Genomic DNA, 19,577 nt, shown 5'->3' with positions numbered 1-19,577 from the left:
GTACTTTTTTTGTAGGTTTTTTTTTTAACATTTAAAAAGTATATATTTTTTTTATTGATAGGATTCATTGAATTGAGCTTATACCGGGCTAGTGGGGGCACTACCTGCAGAAAAAATTAAAAATAATAATGATGTAATAAATTTAATAACAACTTGCTTGATCTAAACAAACAGGTGTCATTTTAAAGCTTAGAATCTGGACTTTACAATGCACATAGCTGATCCTACCAATTCTTAAATGATGCTTTTTAAATTGTTGACAAATTAGAACTGTTTTGTTCTGCAAATTTATCACAGCAATCACAGAATTGGTAAAAACATAATGACACAGCCATGTGTTATATTATTTGGAGACGTCTCAATTAGTAAAATGCAATTAGTAAAATGCAATGAGCAAATTTGTTTCACTCAGAGGCCAAACTGCAGTAAGTATTAGTGTCTTTGTCTCGTTTGTTTTCTTATTACTTCCTGAAACATACTTATAACATAGACAATGACACATCGTAACTTACAGCAGGACTATCCCGATTCAAATGAGCCCAAAAGCAACATTTTATAAGTAGATCTTGAAATATTCCTCCAAGAGTGTACATGGAAAGACGATGCACAAAAGGGCGCTAGACACACGTGTGTGTGTGTGTGTGTGTGTGCGCGCGCACGTCCGAAGACTTTATGCTCTTCTAAAGGATTGAGATGCTCCTGAACACTTAATATTTTTGTATTTTTTTTTTTGTCTAATCCACTCCTTTTAAATGGCCGGTCATTTTACACCAGGAACACCACAGGTGTAACAAAGTGAAATAAAACTAAAATTATCAAAAAATGTGTGTTCATATGCCCTGTGGGAGCAAAGTCATGGAATTTTATTCCAACTGAATGAAAAACAGTTTTCAGAAAAAAAAAAGTTAATCGGTCAGTTTTGACTGCAAAATAATATAAGGGTTAAAATAATATAACAAACAGAATTGCAAAAATAATGATTATCAAACAGGCTTCCCATCATTGTGTTTACCAAAATAACTGTATGCTCAAAGCCTCGTGTGATTGCACCTACATGTGCTGAAATAGTGAATTTCCCACAAATTACTTGGCAAAAGCCAGGAATGAGAGGGAGAAAGAGAATGAAAAATAAAGCGTGCATATTTTTGGAGATTAGCAGATATGAGCACACATGAAAAAGGTTCATTTTAAGTGTGTGCTTGTGAGGTTCAGGGGCTCTCTTGGCAGTTCTGCTGCAGGTCTTGTGATCGGAGCTCAGTAGTCATGGGGCTGCCTGGCACTTACAATCCTGCGAGGTGCATGAGACAAGACGAGAGAGACAGCAGGTAAAAAAGCATGAAATATGTGTGTTCTCATGCAATGAGAGCCCCTGACAGAGAAAATGGTGGCCCACTGCTTTCAGAGAAACCAACTCTTATCCCAAGTCTCCATGGCAACACAAACTTCATTCACTCCTGAGTGAAAGGAGAGGAAGAGAGGGTTTGTTTAATGAAGTGATTGAACAGAGGAGGACACTGTATATGACCATTCGGTGAACTTGATTTAGGGTCGCCCTTCATTCATCTGTAATCATTTGAGGATGGAGGATTGATACTTGATGTACTTGCAGCCAGCCTGTGTGTGCGTGTGTATGTGCAGGTTTTTTTAGCTATAGTTTGGGGACTAAGTTGATATACACTGGTGGCCAAAAGTTTGGAATAATGTACAGATTTTGCTCTTATGGAAAGAAATTGGTACTTTTATTCACTAAAGTGGCATTCAACTGATCACAATGTATAGTCAGGACATTAATAACGTGAAAAATTACTATTACAATTTGAAAAAAATGTCCAGAACTTCTTAAACTACTTCAAAGAGTTCTCATCAAAAAATCCTCCACGTGCAGCAATGACAGCTTTGCAGATCCTTGGCATTCCAGCTGTCAATTTGTTCAGATACTCGGGTGACATTTCACCCCACGCTTCCTGGAGCACTTGCCATAGATGTGTCTGTCTTGTAGGACACTTCTCATGCACCTTACAGTCTAGCTGATCCCACAAAAGCGCAATGTGGTTAAGATCCATAACACTCTTTTTCAATTATTTCTTGTCCAATGTCTGTTTCTTTGCCCACTCTAACCTTTTCTTTTGTTTTTCTGTTTCAAAAGTGGCTTTTTCTTTGCAATTCTTCCCATAAGGCCTGCACACCTGAGTCTTCTCTTTACTGTTGTACATGAAACTGGTGCTGAGCGGGTAGAATTCAATGAAGCTGTGAGCTGAGGACATGTGAGGCGTCTATTTCTTAAACTAGAGACTCTGATGTACTTATCCTCTTGTTTAATTGTACATCTGGCCTTCCACATCTCTTTCTGTCCTTGTTTGAGCCAGTTGTCCTTTGTCAATGAAGACTGTAGTGTACACCTTTTGAATGAAATCTTTTTTGGCAATTTCAAGCATTGTATAGCCTTCATTCCTCAAAAAAATTATTGACTGAGTTTCTAGAGAAAGAGTTTTCTTTTTTGCCATTTTTGACCTAATATTGACCTTAAGACATGCCAGTCTATTGCATACTGTGAGGTGATTCATAATTGGGGGGGGTTTTTTCCCTAAAAAAAAGTTTCATTTAGAATTTTGGTTACACTTTCAATTGACAAATCTCCCAAGTTTCCGGTGGAAAGCAATAGAGCGCAACAGTGCCCGTCCACTTTTTCAGCTGTATTGGTTAGAGGTAAACCGATAGTGGATTTTACAGATAACTAAGTTGGGCAGTACCTGCCGATAACTGATTAATAAACTGAAAATTGATACTGAATGAAAAAACATTCTAAGTAAAATAGTGCTGAACATTATTACATTTTATGTATTTCATTTTCAACTGATGTGCATAAAATAAATAAGTTTTAGTTGGTCCTTTATTCTCAAATGTTAAGTCAAAAGTAAAATGAGGGGGGAAAACACTTCAATAGAGTTCACATGGTGTTACACTTACTGATTCCTACTACTCCAGACTCGAGCTTCATAAGCGAAATACCACATTGTTTTTCAGTACAGTTGTATGTAGAGTAGCAATATTCACAGATAGCAGTGGTATTCGGCTGGACTCTGTGGTGAAGCAGCTCAAACTATGAGCCCAGGCCAGGGGCTGTTCAAACAGACGGAACGCAACAGACTGGAACCGAACGCGAGAACCTCAAGACACGCATTTCCAAGTTGAACATCTTTCCTGACAAAGCATTTAAACAACTCATTGCTTAATCTGAGAAACGCTTATAAGAGAGCAAGACAGAATGGCCAAAGATCGCCACCAATTGTAAAGGACTGTTCACACCGAACGCTTTTGCAACCATACATTTGTTTTTCTATGTAAACGTGCATTAGATGAACGTCTTTGTTTCCCTTTGTTTTTGTTTATTCAGCGTCTCGTTCAGGAGCGCTGTTTTTTTTAGATGATTTGTCTAATTATAAAGAACTTTAAAAGCATATTGAGACACCTGCTTTCTGTTAAACTGTATTTGTTGCGCTGTATCTAGTCTTTTTTAGCGCAAGAATGTGATTTGATCTGAATTCGTCATATTACAGTGAGGATAAAAATGTAAATTGAACAGCTCCAGCACTGGACGCAACGGGAAAAACTATTGGTGTGGATTTTTGCCAATAACCGATAGTTCCAGAAATCTGTTATCTCTGCCGATTAATCGGCAAAACCGATATATCGGTCAACCTCTAGTACTGGTTCCAAAGTGTTTTTTTTTTTTTTTTTTTTTTTTTTCCTCTCTCTCTGAGATTTCATACAGTTCTTTTATAAAAATGTTCTAAGCAATGAACCAAACCAACCAGCTCTGAAATGAATCACAAGATTACAAGCTTTGATTTGAAGCAAAATAAACATTTAATGAGGGAATGAACTACAATCCCAAGATGCATTGCAAATTGAACGTGATTGAATTAAAAAACAATGGAAATAAGTCTAATTGATTTTAAGTTGCTGATTGTAAGTATAGAAACAATATATTTAAGTTTATCACAAAATATTCATGTATATACAAATATGTAAGTAGTTTGAGAGTGTAAGGAGACCGACTTGATTGTGTCGTGGGAGTGGGCGTTTGCTGCAGAACTCGTTTGCCATGACTCTCTGATTGGTGGATCGTTCTCTTCAGGATTCGCGGGTTCTTCATGAATTCCAAAGTTGAAATAATTCAGACTGATGGCTTTAACAGGAGCATATACCATCACCTCTGGTTTAGGGTTGGGGCGATATGCAAGAAATTCATAGCAATATTTGTATTTATAAAAATCTGTGGAAATAAAGCGAACTTGACTCTGAGCACCTCCTGATATGGTCTGAGGTCATTTGCAGCATTCTCATAGACGACATTATCCTTGCAAACAGTTTTCAGACGACTGAAACATAAGAGAAGACTCTACATGCGCATGTTCTCCCGCTGCACGTCTCTGAACAAACAGTGCATCAGAGACGCACATCGATGGCTTTTCTTTCGTCTGTTCTTCAAAATATAATAAACTGTGTTTCTTCAAGCGCTTAATGCTACCAGCATTTATTGTCATGTGTCATGAGATGTCTTACAGTTAGCCTGAGCAAAATTACCCGCTATGTGCATGATACAGGTTACCCGCATTTGGCGGGTGCTAATTTCATACCCTGGGCTACTATTTAATATATTTGGTGACTTCCCAGCTCCATGGTTTTGTAATTTCCCAATTTTGTCGATCATCATCATCATCATCTGTCAATTAATGTCTCAATCAGCATCAGGATATTTGTCAGATATCATCGATATCTGATTACATCATCCTATCACCCAGCCCTACTCTGGTTAGGACAAAAACTTGCAAGAAGAGAGAGCTTTTATCACTTGATGCTTCATCGCATCATGCATCAATTAGGACACTGCGTAAGTTAGGGGTAGGTCCAAAACATGCTTTATAACAGTATGTGAACACAAATGTGACTAGCAGGGTTCCTGTAGCTCAACTGGCAGAGCCTGGCACTAGCAATGCCAAGATCATGGGGTCGATTCCCAGGGAACACGCACACAAAACGTATAAAATGTATTCATTGGACGCACTAAGTTGCTTTTGGATAAAAATGTCTGCCAAAATGCATAAATGTAAAAGGGAATGTAGCTATGCAAGCTAAAGTGTTGTTGCGTTACAAAATGTGTCAGAGAGCAATAAATACAGTAGAGCAATGTGGTGCATTATCTGCGTTTGCTCAAGGGGCGATATAGTGAGCTTGTGAAATCTGCTTATGTGGTAAATATTTCCTTTCAGGTCAACTACTGTACTTTTGTAAACATGTCCATAGCTAGTTACCTCAATAATAACATGTCTGATAGTTGAAAGTTCGTTAGCGCCAGATTAATGCAAGAACATGAGTTTAAGAGTGTCTTTGCAAGCATAATTCTTTAAAATTGGAGCCCTAGAGCAGTTGATCACATTTTATGAATATCACTATGTATATGTGCACTCTGTTAATTTTGTTATTTTATACTTTGTAAGTTCATGCATTCTGTCTCTCTTACACACACACACACACACACACACACACACAGGCACACAGTAAAAATGTAGATTAAATGGATCTGCCCAGAATGTATGTCTGATGTAAATTGCATCTTACAGACATAAGAGGCCAGACAGAGCTCATGATTGGTGGTGACCTGCCATCCTGGAGCCCAGACTCTGTTTTGAGGTTGCAGCTTAGCACGAACATACTCTTGCTTTGGAATCATTCAAAGATGTTTGCTATTGCCATTTCTGAGTAGTAACAGTAGCAGAATGTGTTTATAAGCAGCATATCTCATAAACAGTTCTCATAACCGTAGACACGTAAACCACTGAATAGTTAAACACAAAGATTTTAGGGGGTTGTGGAACTGATGTTCATTTCGGAGTCCGTTTCGGATAAATTCTTGCTCCTCCACAGATAAAGATGCATTAGAGTAGAAACACATTAGAAAATCCCTCAATAAATTGGTCAGACTTGTCTGCCCTTGAAACCACTTGTTAGTTCAGTGATGATAATGGGATTGGTACAATGGTTCTAATGTTTGTACTGTACGTGTGTGGGTGGATGTGCATCTTTAAGGTCATGAGATTGCATGCAATTCTGTCCTCTTGTACCCTTTTCGCACATAGTTCTGCTCTTGGTTTGAGACAGAAAATGTTGGAAATACTTTGAGGGTTGTTCTTAGTTTGTTTCCCTCTCTCTCTCTCTCTCTCTCTCTCTCTGTAGGTGGGGTGGGTATTGCTGCCACTCAGCTGTGTAAAACAGTGAATGATGTCACAGTGTTTGGCACCGCCTCTGCCAGCAAGCACGAGGTTATCAGCCAGGGCGGAGTCACGCACCCCATCGACTACCGGACACGTGATTATGTGGAGGAGATCCGCAAAATAAGCCCCAAAGGTGAGCACAGACAGACAAACCAGTGTATACAAATTTATGTGCAAGGTTATTAATCTAATAGTTAAAGATGGGTGTGTTATGAAAGACCCATTTCTGTGTTTATTTACATTTACAGCATGTTTATTAACATCGTCCTAACCAGGCACAACGCGATAAAGCGAAAGTGATTAATCAAGAGTGTTTGGGTTTACCTGCTGCAATCTTGAAAAGCAACAGAACATTTTGTCAGTTGCTTGGTTTCCATTTCTGTGCAGTTGTGCTGGGCGCCCTGCCCATCGTGAAATCTGTTTGGCCTAAATTCCTATAATAGTAAATTAAACATTATATATGTCCTTATTGGCTGTGATTGTCACATGGGGCAGTCATTTTGTTAAGTGTTGACAAATTGCTTGTTGTTGGAAACTTGGCGCATCTGGTCTGGTCATGGTTTTTAGTCACCAGAAATTAGTCTTTAAAAATTCCACTGACTTGGGTACTATGTGTGTAAATGCTTAGCAAATTCCTGTTGTTTCACAAAGTATCCAGTATAGTAACAATGTTTATGTTTGGGGTCAAATTGACCCTGGCAAAAAACGCATTGTAGAAAAATGCAATCTAACGAACGACAGTGTACACCAATCAGAGAATGTTTGCATGTGAAAATTCATTGCCTTTATTCATGTTTTATTGCTGGAGCTGAGAAACTCAAACACACCGTTTGTATGCTAACTTAATCTCTGAATTTATGTTTCCACTCGGCCTTCTAAGTTTGTGTTTTTTGGTTATATCTCTAGTATGTCATGAGATTAAGACGTTTTTGTGTGTTTAGTCAGTCGTAACTAACACAGCCTGATAAAAAGTTGTTTACTCTTATGTCTTATCAAAAGGAGTACAAAATGAATTCCTTCCTTTTTTGTTTTGCACTTTCACTGACTGAAGGCTTGTACTTCTCTGACCATAACAATCTTAGAAATTCCTCTGACCAACGTTAGCTCAATGTTAACCCATCAAGACATTTTTTTTGCACATTGTGCAAGTTTAGCCCATTGTGAATGGCACAATATCACACAGTGATGAGATCAGGGCATTAACAGGATTTCAAGTGGAGAGTCTGAAAATCTTGGTGCCTGACGATCTTATTCTACATAACACAAAATGTTTAACTCTTTTTAGTGTTTAGTGTGTGTTTTGCTAATGGCAAACTCTATTCAAATCTGTTAAGAGTTGAGTCTGCTGTACTCTTTGTGTGAGTAGTGTTGCTTAGGCCTATATATTGTGGCCTATATATTGTGTTCCAAATCCATCACATGATAGGTTCTATTTCAGAATGCTTCTACAGAAGGGAGCTGCCAATGTAGGAAGTAGACAGCAAGGTAGCTAACTACTGTAGGATATGGAACAGAGGTAATGTCTCCTAGTTATCTAGGATTTTTTGTGTAGTCTTTTGATTGGCTGATGATATCCAGAGACAATATATAGTAAATATACAGTATACAATGTATACCATAAGTTATAGCCATAAATTAGCTGAAATTAAACAATTTATTTTACATATTTATTTGAAAACAGAAAATATGCACTCATCTATGTGCTATATATTAATTGGCCAAGCATGTACATTATTAATCGATGCTGATAATCTCAAAATGGGCAAATATTGGTAGACAAATCAGCCTGGCCACTATTGCCATCACTAATACCCAAGTATGGCAATTGATAAATTCAAGAAGAGAACTCATTGAGTAATCCAGCATCTCTCTCTCTCTCTCTCTCTCTCTCTCTTTCTGTTTTTCAGGGTTGGATATTGTTCTTGATCCTCTTGGAGGCTCTGACACCCATAAGGGCTACAACCTACTGAAACCAATGGGGAAGCTCATCAGCTACGGTGAGATTAACACACTGCATGCTACATATCACATTGATTCAGTTCAGATATGCTTGCATACATTGATTTTGCCATTTTAATCTTTTCATGTAACTTTTGCCAAATACCACAGTTTTAAAGTGTTTGCTCAGTAAACTGCTAAACCTAATTTTTTTTTAATCTGTACTTTTGTCTCGTTTTCCAGAGAGAACCCCCCCATCTAAATATCTTTAGATCAGGATAAATTTACATGAGGAGCAGAACTGCATAAGATATTAGGCTGAGACTTGTTTTCAAAGAATATAGCTTGAATTAAGGTTTATGTTTGAGCAAGAAAAATTATTTGCCTGTGCTCAAAGTAAACTCAATTCAATTTTATTTCAAAAAGTAAATTTAATTGTGTTCTGCAGATGTTTAGTTATTTTAACTGGGGGAAAAAAGCAGATTAAAATTCTGATTTAAAAATGATTTTTTGCTATGTGGAGCTAGGTTTTTGTTCTTCTGGATAAAATAGCTTGATAGTGACGTATTACAATAAATTAACTTCAGATACACAATACCTGGAACAAGACCCCGTAAACATCATGGAGTCCTGTAGTCCCACCCAACTCTCTTTGTCCTTCTATCTCTCCTTCTCTCAGTTTCTCTCACTCATTCTCCATCAGAACAATGGTTCCTCTATCTAACACAGAACCCAGAAAGTGTCCGAATAGCAGACTAGGTCAGGTCCAAATCACACTCCAACTCAGAGCTCACTTTGTGTGATTGTGTGTGTGTGTGTTTAAAGTGAGACATTCATTGCTTTGTGTACAAATTTTCCTCCTCTAATGGCACTATAGAGCAGGGCCAGATATTAGCCAAGGCTCAGGGCCACAGTGTCACTAAAATTGACAAAAGATCCCCAGATATTTAAAATGTGTGAGCAAAAATGCACCAGTGGTGAGTTCATCTGTTATGTTATCTAACATTTGATGTATTTCATAATATACTGTTGTATTTTTTTTTTTTTTTCTAGTTATGGGTTTAGTGCCTCTTCAGACACCATAGTGACCCACTAGTGGCCCCTGAAAACCAATGTCTGGGGACAAATATAGCCCCATAATAAAATAGGGTTCATGGAAAATCTGGAAATATCCAGCCTAAAAATTTAAATTTCTACAATGAATATGCATTTTTCTATTTACAGTATTAGTGAAATGATGCGTTTTTTTATTATTATTATTATACAAACATACATACACTATATGGCCAAACGTTTGTGGACACCCCCTTCTAATTAACAAATTTGGTTACTCCATTAAATCCAGTAAAGAAAAATCTTAATGTTTCTTTATGTAATGTCTTGGGCTTTGTGTGCTTCCAAATTTGTGGCAACTGTTTGGGGATAGCCCTTTTCTGTTCCAGCATGACAATGTCCCTGTGAACAAAGTGAGGTCCATAAAGAAATGGTTTACTGTGTCTGGCGTGGAAGAAATTGACTGGCCTGCACAAAGCCCAGACCTGAACCCCACTGATCACTTTTGGGGTGAAGTCAGGCCCCATCGACCAACATCAGTTCCTGACCTCACTGATAGCCTTGTGTCTGAATGAGAGCAAATCCCTGCAGCCATGTTACTACATACAGTATAGTGGAAAGCCTTCCCAAAAGAGTGGAAGCTGTTATTACAACAAAGGGGGAAATTGATGCCTGAGGTTTTGAAATCAATTGTTCATCAAGCACATATGGTGTCCACAAACTTTTGGCCATATAGTATATTTAACATTATTAATATAAATATTCTACAATGTTTTAGTAAATATTAATCAATTCTAAGGAGAAAAACAATTTGCTCTTGGTAGTGTTAAAGTTGCTTTTAAATTAGTTCTTTCAAATGAGTCGATTAAAGCTGAAGTTTATTATTTCTGTGACATTAGTGCCACTGAACAGAATTGCAAAAATAAACAATGTTTTCAAAACAGCTCTCTGAATACGCCCATCACGTGTAGTTGTTCAAACAGTCAGATAGTCCTGCCCCCAGCTCGCATCATTGATCGAGTAATGTTGTTGGGGCAGGTCTAAGTAGGTCACTCAGAACAGGAATTTTCATAGTGTCACAGAGATAGTGTTTAAAGTTTTCGAGAATTAATTTATGAATGGCTTACTTATAGTTGTCTCTGCTAATGTTGTCAAAAGTACTGGTACTTTGATACCAAGTTGATTACTAAAATAAAAAAAATTGTCACAATACCAGTATTTCTGCAGTACCGGTAGTACTGAGCACCGACTCGATCCGATATCCGCATGCTGCCTGATGACACACGACTGCTTTCATATTCTCACATGTTTATTTGAGCATGTGCTCTGTTACTCCTTTTACACTGAAATGCACAATTAATCAAATAAAAATCGCAATATGTCCTTGTGTGATTATTATTACCACGAAAAACTGCAATCTTAAGGCGCGGCCACACATATCTTAAGGTGTGGGCGGACGTTGAGCTCATGTGAAACCAGTTAAGTTATAATTGTCAAGCAGCCTTTTTTAATGCTGCACTTTATACTCAGTGAAACTTAAGTTAAAAAGAAACTCGCCGCTAAAATGCTATCCTTGTCCATTGTGAATATTCAGTGTAGCTGTGTACGAAGCACCGCCCACACAGAGGTCACCGCCAAACCAAATAGCTTCCTATTGGTCAACGCAGCGATTTCGCCTGTCAAAGTTCACTAAACTTTAACTCTAAGCGAAATTAGTGTGAGGAAATTCTTCGCAACCGGGAGCCCATCGCGTGAAATTCACAATTCACAAATTCTTTCATCATCTGAAAGGTCCTGCAACTTTCAGCCCCACCCCTTTTCAGTGCTTCACTCTTCCGAATTTTGTCATCTGAATTCCTGTTTGCATTGATTCTTCTGAGAAGAGTCAATCAAAATGGATTACGTGTGGGAGCACAGAAAGTTGATGGTGATAGTCTTTTACTACTTGAAAATGCCCATGAGGGGTTTTTTCTGTCACTGTAAATGTGTGTGTTTCTGATACCAGCGGAGGTAAATTGGACCTGGCAGATCATATTCAGACAGCTATGATACACTACACTTTTTCATGATACATGCGTTTCATTATCCATCTTTTTCCTGGGGGTCTTACTGGAGAAACGAATGTGGGTGGGACTGCCGTCGGATGTCGTTCTACAGCATTTCCTAGCTCTGGCTGCAGTCATTTTAGACCCTGTTTACAGCTGGTGAGACACATTTCGGATGATCCGATCGTGAATGGTCAGTGCTAAATATAGTTGTAAACGGGGTGTAAAATGTTTTGTGATTGGATCACAAAAACACATACAGAGGTAGTCAAAAACCACATTGCATTTGAGGTTTAAAACGCCGTCCTGATGCGTCCCGGACGGCAGTGAAGCACCACCTCTCACATGTCAATCACCCACCGAACAAACATTTAAATATACGTGTGGATTTAAAAGGAAATTACCGACTTGAAAAAGCGATTACCTGTACATATGCAAGGATGAGAACATCATGGCTCTTCCTCAGTGTGTCTGTCTGATTTGAAAATGCAGGGTGACAAGATGACACACACACACACATCTGAAGCTGAACTAACACAGGTACTCCACTAAAAGCAATGGATAATTCTGCTCGAAATATTGCGTTTGTGCTTAGATTAAATCTTAACTGCATCTGGGAGAAACAGCGTGCCAGTTTTGTCTGTGCTTTCTTTGTCTTTATGGCTTTTCTGCAGTTAATTATCATTCAGTAACACTGGTATAATGTCCTCACAAAATCATACACGCTCTCCTCAAAATCCCAACACTGCAGCGAAAGAATTAATGGACGTATGCCGCAACAACAGCTGCGTTTACTTGACAACGGAAGTAATGCCCACATTTCGTGTTAAGCATCATGGGATGTAGAAAAAGGTGGATACGTGTAATTCTGCTTAATTTTGAGGTTTCAACTCGTTAATAATTTGGTTTAGAAAATGTAGAGTTGACATGAAATTTCAAACAGGAAAGCTCGTTACATAAAGGAAATTACATTTTAAAAAATAAAAAATGTCACCCCACATTTTTAAGAGGCTTAAATGTGATTTAAAATAGTTCTAAACACAATATAAAATTGTGGGTGTGGGAGTGGTGTAGTGGACTAAAGCACTGAACTGGTAAGCAGAAGGTTGTTGGTTCAATCCCCACAGCCACCACCATTGTGTCCTTGAGCAAGGCACTTAACTCCAGGTTGCTCCAGGGGGATTGTCCCTGTAATCAGGGCACTGTAAGTCGCTTTGGATAAAAGCGTCTGCCAAATGCGTAAATGTAAGTATATATATATATATATATATATATATATATATATATATATATATATATATATATATATATATATATATATATATATATATATTAGTTGCACCCCTTTCAAAAAATCTGCTCACCTGAACTATAATACAATGAGTGAATGACACAAGATGGTCAGAGGTGTCTTACCCGACACCTCTGACCATCCCGACCCTGCCCGAACGATACCGTCAGGTTATAAACCCAAACGGAACCCGAAATTGCTCACTATAGCCCTATTATTATGGCAATTGTTTCGCAGGGTGACGTCTGTAAAAGTACGTCCTCTGTGATGAAACCCATGTGTTCGGATGACAATTAAATCAAAGGGGCCGAGCGAGACTTTTTGTCAGTCACATGATTGCAGTTGTGCATTAAGTTAAATTAATTAAACCACAAACTATGTCCTCTGTATTTGCGTTTAAATATGATTGGGATTACGCTAAAGTGAAAATAATTTTTTTTTTAAAGCATGAGGGAAATACAGTGTACATTTTCACAAATGGGACAAGCCAAAATTCTTGCAAAGAGCAATTAAACAAATCAAGAAACTGTAGGGACAAGACTGTTTATCAGCGCAGCCAAATAAATATGGGGATACGCATGTTTCGTCACCCGCATCACTTCAGTTGCGCCGCTTGCATGCTCTCTCCTAAGCACACGCAAGGAGATATAGAAGTTGCACACATCAAGGACAGTAAAGATAGTTAAAATGAAATTTGAGGAGCTATGGTAAAAATAGTTTTGTTTTTTTTTCTATCAAAATGATGGACATCATTTGGAATTATCTGTCAGTGTTTAAAAAGTGGAGGTGGAAATTAAACCTTTTAAATAAGCTAGACATTAACCCGGCAACTTTTCTGGGATTCTCGACCCATATAAACAAGTGTCATGCAAGCATTATGTATAAATGAATTTAGTACACGTTACTAAACATTAAAATTACATAAAAAATGTGATATATTAAAATTTGTATTGCATTGCTGCCATAATAATGGACCATTTCAAAAGTTTACGTGATTTGGCTCTCGCTTTTCTTAAGAGTTCCCACTCACTGTGGTGGAGTGTAACGTAATTTTATTATTGTGAATTATTTCAAAAATTTCTGTTACACAATTTTCACAACAGGCCATTACCGCTACAGCTGTTACCACGTGCAGCGCAAACGTACGGCACTTAGTGGTCAAAAAGGATTTCCAAAACGGCTTTTGGATTATAAACTCAGATGTGGATTCGGACGGCAATAAAATTACCACTCGACCTTGGTGTTTGTCAAAAAACAGTAGGTAATTTGGCCGGGAATTTTCTCGCGGGAGGTGGGAGAAAAACACAGACATTTCGGATTCGGATGGCAATAAAATCACTGACTACCCCCTTTAAATGCTGAAATTACCTCAATGCCCAATGTAAAATAATTGCCATCTGAATAGGACTTATCTTTATAATTTCTTATCCTAGCAAGTACTGTTGCATTAGGCAAAATTTTATGTAAGCGTTATAGGCAACATTCGTAACCCTACTGAAACAGTAAACATACACTGTTTTAACAAAGCAAGGCAGCCCCTTAGTACACTAGAGCAGAACAGAAAAAAGCAGTCTTACACCGCAGTAAAGATAGTTTGCGGTTTGAAATTCAGACTTCGATTGGCTATAAATCCGCTATGCGCAGTCGTAGACATGTAAATAATGTTGCATGTTATTCTTCATGATATCAGATGACATCATTCTCTGCTCTGCAATCGGTCATTTCAATTTTACAATTCTACATTTTCTAATCCAAATAGCTCCAATAGTTGAACACCTAGAAGACTGAAACCACTCATTTTGACCAGTCTGATTTGTGAATTTTTTTTAACAGCAGTTTGTTTTCCTGTCAACTCTAAGTCCATGAGTCGGGAAGGTGAAAATTAAGCGCACTTCACTTTTTAATAGCTATTTCCAGTAAACACGCAATCTGGGTTAATGCTAAATCAATTGTTTTAGAGCCTGATTTGTGAACATTTTCATAATCACATTTGGTCACGTTTGATTGCGTCTTACAGCTTTACCCCCATTGCCTTGTGTAATAATAACAATATAGGCTGTCTCAATGGATAAAGCCATCAGAGAAATCGGTTTATAATTCTAAAAACTGAGCACCTAGATGGGTTATAGTAAGCTCAGATAGACCTTCATGATTTGTGAATTTTTTCACAGATCAGTTTTCGTCTCTTATCCCTTTTTTTGAGATCTGTAGTCAACAGTTTACCTGAAAAATCAGTGTTACAGGCTTTGAGAGGTCACATTCTGAAAATACATAATTATGATGGAAAAACACTAGTTTCATACAAAACTGGATTTGTGAAAACTTCCGCAGATTGAATTTACTCAGTTTGATGGATTCTTGCACATTGGCATTGTGAAACACTAATTTTCTAAGCCATAAAACCAGTAAATGTCTTATAATTCTACAAAATGAGCACCTAGATGGGTCACACTAGGCTTAAATAGACCATCCTGATTTGTGAATTATTTCACAGATCAGTTTTTGACATTTAAACCTTTGAGTTCTTGAGTCAACAGTTTGAGAAATCAGTGTTATAGGTTTAGTGTTCTAATTGCTCTGTGTTTTAGTCCTTCCCATTCATTTCCTGTGTTGGGTCAAAAATGAACCGGAACACCACAAGTGTTACTTTTTTGTCACTGGGTCTAAACTCATCAAATCCAGTCCAATTTTTTGGTGAGTTCAGAGGGCAAATGAAAGAAAAGTAACCAAACCTTGGCCAACTGAGATGAATGAAACTGTTTTTATTAAAGAAACAAAAACAAAATGGGACAAAAATGACCTGAACACAGCACAAGGGTTAAAAAAAAAAAAAAAAATGACTAGCTTGTTGACACATCCATATCAAAATTATATTTGTTAACAACAAACCAAAGCCATCAAACCAATCTCAAATCAATCTCTGAAAGTTTTCACAAAGCCAGTTTTGTCTGAAACAAATGGTTTTTCCCTGATTATAAGCAGTGTGCTTTATAAAATGGCCTCCCAAGGCCTAAATAATGATTTTTCGGATGAATTTTTGACTCAAAAACTTAAATAGTTATCTGATATTAACTGAACTGTGAAACAATTCACAAATCATGAAGGTCTATTTGAGCTTACTATGACCCGTCTAGGTGTTCAGTTTTTAGAATTTTAAGCTGATTTCTCTGATGGCTTTATCCATTGACGCAGCCTATATTGTTATTACACGAGGCAATGGGGTAGAGCTGTAAGACGCAATCAAACGCGACCAAATGTGATTTATGAAAGAGCCTGATTTGTGAAAACTATCTAAAACAAGTGAATTTGCATGAACCCAGATTGCGTGTTTACTGGAAATAGCCGTTAAAAGTGAAGTATGCTTATTTTTCACCTTCCCGAGTCAAATGGACTTGAAGAGTTGACGGGAAAACAAACTGCTGAGAAAATTAAAAAAGATGACAGTTGTTTCAGCCTTCTAGGTGTTCAACTATTGGAGCTATTTGGATTAGAAAATGTAGAATTGTAAAATTGAAATGACCGATTGCAGAGCAGATGATGTCATCTGAATTCACAAATCATGAAGAATAACATGCAACATTATTTACATGTCTATGACAGCACATAGCGGATTTATAGCCATTCGAAATCTGAATTTCAAACCGCAAACTCTTTACTGCGGTTTGACTTACCGTTTATTTGCTGAAACTTCACTTGGTTTAGAACAGTCTGGAATAATATGAAACAATGCAGCAGTCCCCTCTATGCAGCCTGAACTTGTTTAGAATGTTGAATCTTTGTTTTTAACACAGTTGTCAACAATCTAGACGCAGCACAAAGAATGAAAGCGAGCAGGTGTCTCAACATGCGTTTTAAGTTCTTTTTAACTTGACACAGTGTTTAAAAAGTGCCGGTCCTGCGTGAGACACTGAAGAAACAGAGAGACACCGTGCAACAGTCAAAGACATTCATCCAGCATGTGTTTACATAGGAAAACAATGGGAAAACAGAACAGACACACGCAAAAACATGTTTGGTGTGAACAGCCCCTAACTCATCCGTTTTTGCGTGTCTGTGAGTGCGTGCGCGAAACAAGTTCAGTAAGCCCGTTTATATTTTTCATTCATTACAAACCTGAACCCGACCCGAAACCGACATCCTACTTGGGGAAAACTGACCCAAACCCGGCCCGAAACCCATTGGGTATTTATTATAAATAGAGATATTTTTAATGACTTTGTGTTGTCTCTTGGAGTTACCCTAAGGCACATCAGTACGTCCACAGCATGAAGGTAGGATCTTATGTATTTATGAATTAAGCATTTTGAAGTTGGCAATTAAGAATATTTTGCCTTTACAAAGTACTTTGTGCAACCAGTTTAAATGTTCTGTCATCATACCATTAATGTTCTAACAAACTCTAGACACAAACGCAAGTCCTCACATGCCCACAAAATGACGTTTCATGTTTTCAAAAATGAAATCAGTGAACTATATAATTGATACATTGCAAAGAGGGTTGCAAATATCAGAAATATCCACAGATAGACAGTCGTTAACGTTAATGAATGAATAGAATACAAACTAAAAGCTGTTTATTTGTGCAAAGCATAGAGTTACAGATATTACTAACAGATATGTCTTGTCGCGTTTCTTTCATTAAACATAATGTGTATGTGTGACGGCACCTTTAGTCGGCATGAGCTGCATGCTTTAAATGAATGTGTGAAGCAGACCACTCATAACTACAAACTCCACAGACATTGAGAATCATTCGTGTTGTATGAGATGGAAAAAGCAGGGCACTAATCCACTGAATCAATTGAAGCGTGCAGCACATGTAGATTATATATTTATATAACTGAATCGCAGCATTTGTGCTTTAACGATCACACTGGATAATGAACTGTTGATGTGTCAGAAAAAGTGAAGCTTCCGTCAAAACCACACACCAAAATAAAAGCACGATTCAAAAGCTAGACGCCTGAAATTGAAGAAATTGCAACAGATATATATTACAACTGTATAGTCAAATGTAATATTCACTGTAGTAATAATAATAATAAATAGTAATAATAAAAATTAAGAAACATATCACAAGCAAGAGTGTCATTTACAGAATAAAAGTTTGTATTTTTTTTACTTAAAGTTTTAAGAAGTCATTTGATTACACCATTTTGGTGATGAAATTAAATTAAACTTTAAAATATGGAATTCTGGAAAAATAATTAAAAGGAAAAAGGATTTGGGAAAAAATACAGATTTCAGTAGGGCCCTACTTAAACACCTAAGCAATGCATACTTAATTGAGAAACACTTGAAGGGAACATGCATTTTTTATTATTATTATTATTATTTATATTGACATTTAACTTTAAATTGTCTAAATAAGTGTTCAATAGCACATTTATAGCATATAGCATATTTTTGCTGTGGAACCGAAATTGGTATCAAGAACCTTGAAATTTCAATGAAATCGGTACAGACTACTGAAATTTTGGTATCGTGAAAACTACTCTCTGGGGAAAAAAAAAAAAAAAAAGGTATTTTAACACTGAAAAAGTTACATACATTGATATGCTTTTAATGGTTTTACACATCTGTCTAAATTATTTATTTGGAAAAAACCTTATCCACTAATCACAAATGTCTGGGAAGTACATGGAAAAGTCATGGATATTCATTGATCAAAAAGTGTGAGAACCCCGATGTAAATTTAAAATGTAAAGTTTTGACACGACTACATAATATATTTTATCCTGTATGTATCCTTTGCTTTGGAAATATATGGAGTTCTAATTTTATGCTAATAAATCACCTTTGAAGAGATGGGATCAGAGTAGAGAGAGTTGGACTGGCCAGAGAGAGAGCATGAAAATGAAAGAGGACTGCAAAAGACAAAAACAAAGGAAGAGGATAATTGTGTGGAGAAACACTAAAACGAGAGCGAGAGAGAGAGGGAGTGACAGACAGACATGGGAAACGATGCGAGAGGATGTGTGGACAGTGAGAGAATGAAGACGGGTCAAAGAGTGCAGTGTTGGAAAGAGAAAGCGAGAGGGAAGGAGGGACAGAGAGGCATGTCATTCCTCTGTAAATGAAGAACGATCACTGTGGGAGTCATTAAGTAATAACTCAGCTGTTGGTCAACCACACACACATATTACTCAAAATGGACACGCACAAACACTTATTCATGCTCAAGGAACGTGCTCACAATTCAGACACCTCACACACATATAAAAAGACAGCTTTACATTCTAGGACCCAATAATCTGTGTCCAGAATCAAGCACCTGGGTCCTAAACCATGATCCCTTTGCATCAGTATGTAATTAAGCAATATCACATAAGCAAGAGGGCTGTTGATCTGAATTGAAGCCCTCTAATCTGATTGGACAAACACTGTTTGGCAAACACAAAAGTTCACAGTTTGACTTCATTTGGAACTACTTTCATATTGAAACTAGTTACAGTCGTGCTATTGGACTGAATATGAAATCACAGCTCTGCTGATATTCAGTACCGCAGCACGATTGCGAGTGTGACGCTGTATTTAAAGTGCCAGAGTCCTAAACCATGTCTGTTTATTTGACTGTACATTATCCTGCTTATTACATGGCTACCATCCAAATATGTGGGCATGAAATATTGATTTGCGTTATAATTATGTAAGGAGAATCAATCAGATTCGAGTATTCCAGAGAGCCGTGTAATAAAATGCTTTTATGCAACAGTTCTATAAATAAGTAATCAGTACTGAGTAACTTGCATTTTAGACACAATATGGCCAGTGATTTATTTGTTTTTTGGGTCTATTTTGGCTTCGCTAATGAAAATATTTCTCAACTAAGCCAAAGCAGAATCGACATTGCCGATTGCAGAACAAGCGAAGTGATGCAAACAGTGAAGTGTAACAGTGCTGTTATACTAAATATCAGCACTCTTGGAACACCTCTTGTCCAATCAAAATAGAGGACCGGATGAGCTGTTCTAT

At 37.4% G+C, this 19,577-nt stretch overlaps 1 protein-coding gene across 1 annotated transcript in view; it reads left to right on the top strand.

Annotated features, from left to right (window-relative positions):
- The window catches only part of LOC127451923 (synaptic vesicle membrane protein VAT-1 homolog), a 55,518-nt gene that overhangs the window by 26,884 nt on the left and 9,057 nt on the right, over positions 1–19,577 (top strand). The window contains exons 3-4 of the mRNA XM_051716993.1: positions 6,238–6,408; positions 8,183–8,272. Coding sequence (XP_051572953.1) covers positions 6,238–6,408; positions 8,183–8,272 — 261 coding nt within the window. The remainder of the gene's footprint in view (positions 1–6,237; positions 6,409–8,182; positions 8,273–19,577) is intronic.

The sequence above is a fragment of the Myxocyprinus asiaticus genome, chromosome 14 (assembly GCF_019703515.2).
Source record: "Myxocyprinus asiaticus isolate MX2 ecotype Aquarium Trade chromosome 14, UBuf_Myxa_2, whole genome shotgun sequence".
Lineage (NCBI taxonomy): Eukaryota > Metazoa > Chordata > Actinopteri > Cypriniformes > Catostomidae > Myxocyprinus > Myxocyprinus asiaticus.
Note: the sequence above shows the minus strand (reverse complement) of the source record. Positions and strands in the feature narration are given on the sequence as shown.